The 10,204-nt window shown below is 36.9% G+C and overlaps 1 protein-coding gene across 1 annotated transcript; it reads left to right on the top strand.

Annotated features, from left to right (window-relative positions):
• Positions 1-522: 522 nt before the first annotated feature.
• LOC116107838 (pyrophosphate-energized vacuolar membrane proton pump-like) lies at positions 523-10,130 on the top strand. The gene is given in 14 exon segments (XM_031394123.1): positions 523-601; positions 604-713; positions 715-751; positions 754-768; positions 2,465-3,039; positions 3,122-3,501; positions 4,030-4,116; positions 4,479-4,809; positions 5,197-5,607; positions 5,704-5,763; positions 5,851-6,031; positions 7,336-7,380; positions 8,298-9,555; positions 9,852-10,130. Coding segments are annotated over 13 exon segments (3,561 nt in total). The 3' UTR covers positions 9,548-9,555; positions 9,852-10,130.
• The last annotated feature ends 74 nt before the right edge of the window (positions 10,131-10,204 follow it).

The following is a 10,204-nucleotide window of genomic DNA, read 5'->3' as shown; positions in this document are numbered from 1 at the left end:
TTTAAGGAAATAAAATATTTTTACCTCCCTTAAAATAAGATTTTTTTTTTTTTTTTTTTACATTTTCAATCAAAGGAAATTTAATTAATATTATTTTTTGGATAAAATCTTCTAAACTAAATATATGAAATAATTGAGTTTTATTAAAAAAATAAAATTATAAATAATATTTTGAAATATATATTTAAATTTGTAAGAAAAATTGATAATAATAAATCAGCCTATCCAATCCAATTATAAATCATTACACATTAATTGAAACGGGTGGGGGTCAAGAATCATGATTAAAAATCCCCAAAGTAAATCCAACGGTGAATATCTCACGTCTTAAAATAACAACGTCAATACTACGTACGTGTAATAAAACCTATCTCTGTGTTCCCTAAAAATTCCATCTTTCACTATATATATAACCACCTTAACATCTTCTTCAAAAAAACAACTTCATTTCAATTCTTTTCATTTCTCTCTCGCGAACCCTCGGTTTCATTTTTTTGTGTTTTGTGTTGTTGTTGTTGCGGTATGGGGTCGCCTACGATTCTCGGAGTGGGAACGGAGATTTTGGTGCCGGGTTGCGCCGTCGTCGGCATCATCTTCTCCCTCATCAGTGGGGAATCGTTTCGCGCGTGAAAGTCACGCACGAGCGGACTCCGAGTAGTAACAACAAGAAGAATGGGTTCAATGATTATTTGATCGAGGAAGAGGAAGGGATATTACGACCAGAGTGTTGTTGTCAAGTGTGCTGAAATTCAAAAGCTATCTCGGAAGGTGGGTCTTGTTTGAGTGGGGATCTTAGCGTTTCTGTTCTAGATCTGGTTGTGTGTTTGTTTAGTGATTTGTTTGTGTAATTTTCTTTCGTTTTGGTTGTTTTGGGATGTTTGCTGTCTTAGAAAAGGAGGAAAAAAGAAAGAAAGTTGAAGTGTTGATAATTTAGCTTGGTTTTTGTAGGTGGCTAGGAATTAAGTTACAGATTACTCTAAGGGTTTGATTTTACCTCAGTTTGGCTGAATTAACTTTACTTGCTGTTGGTTGCCCGAGAAAGTGAATTTGGAAACAAAAAAAAAAAAAAAAAAAAAAAAAAAAGAGAAGACGTTTATAAACAAATTGTCTTTTAAATTGATTTTGGGGTGCTACCACAATTTTCGTTAACATAAATCAAATTTTCATGAAGAAACAAATGGATTGAAATTGTTTAGAGCGAAACGACGTAGTTTTTTTTATTTTCAGTGTTGGAAAAATCCAGATCTGTTTTTTCAGATTATTATTATTTTTTTGATTAAATTAAATTATGACTTATGAGATATTTATTTTAATATATATATTTTTTTATATTGGTTGGATCTATTTTACCTGTACGATGTCGTAATAATGGGTGGGGTACTTATGGGATGCTTTTGTCTTTATGTAATTAATGTCAATTGGCTTTTTGGGTGTTATTATCACAACTTGTGTTGCACACATGGGTGAAACTGATAGTAGATCTTAAGATTAGATTAGGATTAAGATGGATGTGTATGTGACTCGAGGTGGGCATCTTTAATTTTTTAATTACATTTCAAAACATGGGATTAAATAAAATAATCTGGTTTAGATATTCTGTGTTCCCTTGTATATGTTTTATTTGGGGACTTGTATATTAGCTTATGCAGCTCTTATCTTCTTGGTTCTAGCTCTTGAATATTTTTTGTCTTATTCTAATTAAGTTTACTGGCTGTTTTTTATATTAATTAATGTTATTGATGAGAATCTGAATTACTGTTTTAAGTGTCCTGTGCCTTGTACTGTGTAATTCAACATATTTAGGATTTTTCTACAGATTAGGAAGTACTTTAGATTGATTATTTTTTGTCAGATTTAATAACATTTTAAACATGTACTTAGGCTCATAACATGTAACTGGTAACCTGTTAAAAACATTTTTATATGACATCTTCCGTTTAAGCTATCATCATTTTGATGAATTATGACCATGCTTGTAAGGGTTGAGAACCAGTTTCTTTGGTGCTCCCATTTGTCTTGTATTATGTGTACATACGGTCTGTATCGCGAGATCTCATTGCTCTTTTATAATATTTATGGGATTTTAATAAGATCTCTGGATTTTTAGTTTTAGAAATTGTGATGAATGTGTTTATCTTAAGTTAAATTTGGCTCTTAATGCATGGGGACACCATTTCAGTGGCAGATATTGCTATATGGGAGTTGACCCGGTTTTTTTAACTATTATTTGATTTCCTCCGTAGTAGTCAACTCAGTTTGTCTGCCTCTTAACTGGTTGTTTACCATTTGAGTTACTCTAACTTAATCTGATTTTTGTTGGGCTAATTACATGATCTATGCATTTATTCTCTTTTTTTATCTTGGTCAGTATTGTTTTTAATGATTATCTGAAATTGCAGTCTGTTCTAAAGTATGTTATTTTTTTGTTCATCGTATCATACTTATGTATGTCTTGATGTAACAGGTGCGACATCCTTTCTTTTTACTGAATATCAGTATGTCGGAGTCTTCATGGTTGCTTTTGCAGCCTTGATTTTCCTTTTTCTGGGTTCTGTTGAGGGCTTTAGCACCAAGAGCCAACCTTGCACTTATGATAAGCAGAAGACATGCAAGCCCGCTCTTGCCACTGCACTTTTCAGCACTGTGTCATTCTTGCTTGGCGCCATCACCTCTTTGCTTTCCGGTTTCCTTGGGATGAAAATTGCTACTTATGCCAATGCAAGGACAACCTTAGAAGCAAGGAAGGGTGTTGGCAAGGCTTTTATTACTGCATTTAGATCTGGTGCAGTGATGGGTTTCCTCCTTGCAGCAAATGGTCTTTTGGTGCTGTTCATTGCTATCAATCTTTTCAAGCTGTACTATGGTGATGACTGGGAAGGCCTATTTGAAGCTATTACTGGTTATGGTCTTGGTGGGTCTTCCATGGCTCTCTTTGGGAGAGTTGGTGGTGGTATCTACACCAAGGCTGCTGATGTTGGTGCTGATCTTGTAGGAAAGGTTGAAAGAAACATTCCAGAAGATGACCCGAGAAACCCTGCCGTAAGCAATAGATCACTTCTGAAATTGAGTTTTAGTTTGTTTTTTGGGTTTTACTGATATGTTTAAATTGTTATTCTTTTAGGTCATAGCAGACAATGTTGGTGATAACGTTGGGGACATCGCTGGAATGGGTTCAGATCTTTTTGGCTCATATGCTGAATCATCATGTGCTGCTCTTGTTGTTGCTTCCATATCATCTTTTGGGATCAACCATGATTTCACTTCTATGCTCTATCCTCTGCTCATCAGTTCGATTGGTATCATTGTCTGTTTGGTCACTACTCTATTTGCCACTGATTTGACTGAAATCAAGGCCGTCAAAGATATTGAACCAAAATTGAAGCAGCAGCTTATAATCTCTACTGTTCTTATGACTGTTGGAATTGCAATTGTCTCATGGGTTGGCTTGCCTTCTTCCTTTACAATCTACAATTTTGGGGTTCAGAAGGTTGTGAAAAACTGGTAAGAATCAAAATAATTCTTCTTTGGCAAATTAGCATGTTATGTGAAAAGTGATATTTTGTGTCTTATCTGAACATCAATAATATTTGTTTTTTTTTTTTTTTTTTTTAATCTATTCGGAGATATCTAGGTGGTTGGTTCCATATAGCTAGCTTATTCAGTTTATGAGACAGTTGTGAGTATGTGAGGCGACCAAAATTGTGTTGGTAAATGTGCACTTATTATGGGTTTATATAGGCTCCAAATTTCCTCAAATGACTTTTATGGCTAGGATATTACATGTGATTTTATTTCAGACAGTATACTTTGATCTTCATATTCTACACTATGAACTGTATCCAAACATTTGTTTGCATGGTTTTACATGGGTATTGAATTGTTGAAATACTGAGTCAAAAATAATGTGGATTTTTTTACTTTTTAATTGCTTTGTGCCTAATGATCAACTAATTCAGTTGGCCAGTTCTAGATGTATGCATTTTTAAGAGATTTTATATCCGTGTACTAACATTTTTTTTGGTTTTGCAGGCAACTGTTCTTGTGTGTGTGTGTTGGTCTTTGGGCTGGACTTATCATTGGGTTTGTCACCGAGTATTACACTAGCAATGCATACAGGTAAAATTGAAAAAAAAAAAAAAAAAAAAAATTAAGACTTAATTGTTGGCTTTTTATTGTTGCTTCAAGTTTTTGTTCTTGATGGTATATTTGCTTGATATGCAGCCCTGTGCAAGCCGTTGCTGATTCCTGCAGGACAGGAGCTGCCACCAATGTTATCTTTGGCCTTGCTTTGGGATACAAATCCGTAATCATTCCAATTTTTGCCATTGCTGTCGGCATTTTTGTTAGTTTTAGCTTTGCTGCCATGTATGGTATTGCAGTGGCTGCACTTGGAATGCTCAGCACTATTGCCACTGGTTTGGCCATTGATGCTTATGGTCCCATAAGTGACAATGCNAGTATATTTGCTTGATATGCAGCCCTGTGCAAGCCGTTGCTGATTCCTGCAGGACAGGAGCTGCCACCAATGTTATCTTTGGCCTTGCTTTGGGATACAAATCCGTAATCATTCCAATTTTTGCCATTGCGGTCAGCATTTTTGTTAGTTTTAGCTTTGCTGCCATGTATGGTATTGCAGTGGCTGCACTTGGAATGCTCAGCACTATTGCCACTGGTTTGGCCATTGATGCTTATGGTCCCATAAGTGACAATGCTGGAGGTATTGCTGAGATGGCTGGAATGAGCCACCGCATTCGTGAGAGAACTGATGCCCTTGATGCTGCTGGGAATACCACTGCTGCCATTGGAAAGGTACTGAGATATTCTTCTGGAATATATTTGACCTGGAGGATGGATTTCCTTTTCTTTCTTTTTTAGGATCTTCTTGTGCGTGCTAATTGGAAATCTGTTTTTCAGCAACCTAATATTACTGTATACTTATGAACTTTTAGTATTCCCAGTAAAGGGCCGTTCTGGTGCTCCAAAAAGGGCACAAGAGCTCTTTCTTTCCTTCTATTAAGTTTTGCCAAAAATCGTTGAAGTAGCTGACCACCTTTTTTATTTAGTTTTCCTTCTTTTGTGCTTGTTTCTGTTACCTTTTGCTAATGAATTTGATGTGAAACCCCGAAGTATATTTCTTGTCCGATGCTTTAACCATTTACATTTCATTATTTAACTAAAGAAATTTGTTGGCTTCAGGGATTTGCCATTGGATCAGCTGCACTGGTGTCTTTGGCTCTATTTGGTGCTTTTGTCAGCCGTGCAGCTATCTCTACCGTTGATGTTTTGACCCCAAAGGTCTTCATTGGTTTGATTGTTGGTGCTATGCTTCCTTACTGGTTCTCTGCCATGACAATGAAGAGTGTTGGAAGTGCTGCTTTGAAGATGGTTGAGGAGGTTCGCAGGCAGTTCAACACCATCCCAGGTCTGATGGAGGGCACCACCAAACCTGATTATGCTACCTGTGTCAAGATCTCCACTGATGCATCCATCAAGGAGATGATTCCCCCTGGTGCTCTTGTCATGCTAACACCCCTCATTGTTGGAATCTTCTTTGGTGTGGAAACCTTGTCTGGTGTGCTCGCAGGTGCCCTTGTTTCTGGTGTCCAGGTAATTATCTGCTATTAAATTATCCAGGAGTTGAAAATTTTGTGTTTAAAATCATATACGTTAACACTTGTTGCTCTCTTGTATTTTTTTCAACAGGTCGCAATTTCTGCATCTAACACTGGTGGTGCATGGGACAATGCCAAGAAGTACATCGAGGTAAGTGTATATTTAAATGTGTTAAATCTGATTTATACTTGATTGGGTTTGGTTTTTGGTAATAAAATTTTGTGATTGAATTGTTAGGCCGGTGCCTCTGAGCATGCAAGGACCCTCGGACCTAAGGGGTCCGAGCCACATAAGGCAGCTGTGATTGGCGACACCATTGGAGATCCACTCAAGGACACTTCAGGCCCATCGCTAAACATCCTCATCAAGCTCATGGCTGTTGAATCACTGGTGTTTGCTCCTTTCTTTGCCACTCACGGTGGCCTGCTTTTCAAGATCTTCTAAGCAGGGATAACCAAAAAGTACAACGCTGAAGAGGGTCATAAAAACATGGAGACACTTTGCTTTTTAAGTCAATTTTTGTGCTAAAACAGTAATGGGGTTTCGAAGTTAGTTTGGTTAGTTTAGTGAATACTATTTTTGAAGCGGGGATAATGATGATAATTGAGATGCTTAGAATGATGGCAAGAAAATGTTTTGAGTCTCTACATTTCAGGGGAGTGGCCGTGCCGTGGTGTTATGTCTTTGGGTCTTTTTTAATTTTTATCTTATGTAGTCTTTTAGAACAACTTCCACCTTTAACTCTTCTGTGAGGTTCACCTTTCACCATTTTAGCAAGAAAGAGCATTTGGACTCCATTTAAGCAAGAAAGAGCACTTGTACTGGACTCCATTTAAGCAAGAAAGAGCGCTTGTACTGATTAGCTGTGTTGGGTATTTATTTTTGTCTTTTTCCGATGTGAGTATGACTTCAAGAATTCTGACTAGCTGGTGCCCAAAATATGAAGCTCGTGAGCAACTAGTTTCTATTTCTAATCAATAAGGTAGGTGAATTTGCTATTTCTGTTGTTAACGTGAGCCACTAGTTTCTACCTTCTACCCAACACCAGTCTCATTTTATGCCTCAAGAGACGAGACGTAAGACTCTTGAAGTTAATCACTGACCTATTCAAAGTAAATGACTTTTTCCCGCTCAAGGTTTGCCTTGATGACACTATTTTACCTAAAAAGTTTCAAAATACCATTTTCTCACTCAAAGTTTATATTTCAAATTTCTAACTAATCATCGGTAGATTCTAACATTTTAGCGATCTTATGTCATCATTATTCTCTTCTTCAATCATCACTCACTAAAACCTTTTTCCCATCAACTGTCGGTAATCGAGTGAATTGTGTAACGTGTAATCATCTCTTCTAAGTTTACAACAGAATTATTAGGGGTTTTATTAAGTATAGGGGATTAAACTGAAATTTTTAAAACAAAAAGTTTGTAAAAATGACAAAGAATACCCTGACGTTAAAATTCCTAAATACACGACTAAATCCTTTCCCCTGAAACCAAATCATTTTAGGGAAGTTGTTGGCGTCAGATTTGGTGGAGAGTGCAGGGAAACAATGAGGAAGAAGGAAATAAATCAGAGTTGGTGGAGAGTGCAGGGAAACAAGGATAAAGAATGAAAGACCGAAAGAGAAAATAGGAAAAAAAGGAGAAAGAAGGAAAGAAAGAGAAAATAGGAAAAAATAGGTGTCATTAGAGGGAGAGAAAAGAAGAGAAAGCCAAAAGTAATAAGTAACAAAAGAGAAGAGGAAGAGAATAACTTCAGTGTTGGTGGAGACGGGAGAGAGCCAGGGAGAAAGAAAAGGGAAAAAAGAAAGAAAGAGAAACCGTGAGCCATTTCAGTATGGAGAGAGAGAGAAAAGAAGAAACAAATCAATAATAAATGAAAAATAATACAGTTACCAAGTGCACCGAATTTATGTATTGAATAACTTGATAAAATCTTGATCGTTGATTAATTTTAACTTAATATTAGTCGACAATCAAAATTTTATCACGTTATTCGGTGTACTACTTTGATGATTGTAGCATTATTTATAATAAATTAGAGGGGAAAAACATTATAGTATGGAGAGAGAGAAAAGAAGAAACAAATCAATAAGGAAAGAAGTGATGGGAGAAAGAGTAATAAATGTGAGAGAGAAAATAAAAAGTAAGAAATGAGAGAGAGAGAAAAAATCTGCACCAAATTTAAAAAAAAATTGCATGCTTTTATTGGTTGGCGTTAACTTGACTTGCAGGCCAAGCTCGAAATCTTTTTTTCTTTTTATAGGTCGAGTTGAGCCGAGTCAGGAAATAAAAAACTCAGACTCGGCTTGAATTTTTTTTTCTTTTCACGAGTTAAACTTGTTAAGCCAAAAACTCGATTCGATTCGACTTGTTAACAATCCTAATCACCATCAAAAGACTCACTAGTATCTCCTTTTCAAAAACTCTAATAGTTTAGATTGAGCTTTCTCTCAGTTGGCCGCTGAATAAAAAAGAGTATTCTAGATAGTAAACAAAATATAAACTTTATTCTGGGTGGGAAAAGTCATGAAGGCAAACCTTGGGTAGGAACAGTCGTATACGCTAATATTGATATGATTTGTCGTATTGATATTTGATGCACAACTAACTATACACGTTTTAATAAATTATTGATGTGGTGTACAGTTTTTATTTTTCACGTTTCAGTTTCGTTAAAGGGTAACGAAATTCGTCACCCCACACTCCTCTTGTGTAGTCTTCTTCACTCTTGTGTTGTCTCTTCTCTGCAACACTCAGATAACTCTCTCTTTTCAGTTCCCCACAAAACAAAGCAGAAAAAATGTTTGTCTCCGCCCCATATCCTCTCCCTCTAACCCCACCACCACCGCCCTTTCTTCCCTCCTTTTCTCTCTCTATTCGCCGCTCTTTCCTTCCTATTCCCTCCTCCACAATCACTAAACCCCTCCGCCCCGGCTCCTCACGCCTCCCTTCCATTCGCGCCCTTGACGCCGCGCAACCTTTCGACTACGAATCCCATCTCCGCTACCAGCACCTTAAATCCAATTCTCTCAAGATTGCCATTATCGGATTTGGCAACTTCGGCCAGTTCCTTGCCAAAGCCTTTTCCCGCCAAAATCACACTCTTTTTGCTCACTCTCGCTCAGACTACTCCCGTGTTGCTCCCCAATTCAACGCTCAGTTCTACTCCGACATTGATGACCTTTGTGAACTTCACCCTGATGTAGTTCTCATTTCTACCTCCATTCTTTCCACTGAAAGTATGCTTAAATCTATCCCATTTCAGCGGTTGAAAAGAAGTACACTTTTTGTCGATGTTCTTTCAGTCAAAGAGTTCCCTATGAATCTTTTCTTGAAGTATTTGCCAGAAGAGTTTGATATCTTGTGTACACATCCGATGTTTGGTCCAGAGAGTGGAAAAGATTCGTGGGTTGGTCTTCCTTTTGTGTATGACAAAGTTAGAATTGGAGATGACGAGGAAAGATTGAGTCGAGTCGAGAGGTTTCTTGACTTTTTTGCTAAGGAAGGTTGCAGAATGGTGGAGATGAGTTGTATTGAACATGATAAGTACGCTGCAGGGTCACAGTTTGTGACACATACAATGGGGAGAGTGTTGGAGAGGTTTGGAGTTGAGTCTTCGCCAATTAACACAAAAGGGTATGAGACATTGTTGAATTTGGTGAAGAATACGAAAGGAGATAGCTTTGATTTGTATTATGGGTTGTTTATGTATAACCAGAATTCGTTGGAGCAATTGGAGAGGTTGGATATGGCCTTTGAGTCTATTAAGAAGGATTTGTTTGGGCGGCTGCTTCAGGTTTATAGAAAGCAGTTGTTTCTGAATGCTAAGGAAGAGGATAGATTTTTGTCGACAATGAAGTTGCTTCGCGGTGGTGATGATGTGGTGGAACCTTCTGATGAGAAGAGTAAAAGACTGGAAGGATCTTAAACAGGAAGGTGAATTTTACAAACTACTGATTTTATATGATTATTTAATTTTTTTTCTTTTCATTTTGTTTGGTATTGTAGTTGTCTTAGCTAGTTATTATAAGTGATCAGATCAGAATGTAATGGATAATGCATCTATAAGAGAGAAATTTTCAATGACTTGCTTTCTGAACTTGCATGATTTCTTTTAGGTTTCAATTCGTTAGTCGTTTGGTTTATTTGAAGTGCCTTTGAATTTGGTTTCTCTTAGCTGTTCAATTTGTGTTTTTTTTTTTTTTTTAATTGATTATTTGTTCCCTTTTTAGTACCTGATTTTGGAGAAGAGCTGATCGAATGGAAATAGAGGATGGAGAGGCTGTCTTCCATTAAACAGTTTCGGAGATGAGCTCTGATCGAATGGAAATAGGGGATGGAGAGACTAAATAAACACTCTGTGGGAGTTCTGTTCTCCTCTTGCATCAGTCCAGTTGATCAGTATGCCACTTTGTATATAATAAGACCTGATTGCTGGCGGTACAGTATTATTAGTCTTTCTCTTAATGGTAAGAAATGAAGATCAGAACCGAGTGTTTGAATTGTAGAAATCCTAATCTCTTTACTCTCTCACATAAGTCAAAGTCGTTCATTGTCAATGTCTTCTTGGCTGATAGAATTTAAT

The sequence above is a fragment of the Pistacia vera genome, unplaced genomic scaffold (genome assembly GCF_008641045.1).
Source record: "Pistacia vera cultivar Batoury unplaced genomic scaffold, PisVer_v2 Contig549, whole genome shotgun sequence".
In the NCBI taxonomy this organism is placed as follows: Eukaryota; Viridiplantae; Streptophyta; class Magnoliopsida; order Sapindales; family Anacardiaceae; genus Pistacia; species Pistacia vera.
The sequence above is the reverse complement of the archived record's forward strand: the minus strand, read 5'-3'. Positions and strand labels throughout refer to the sequence as shown.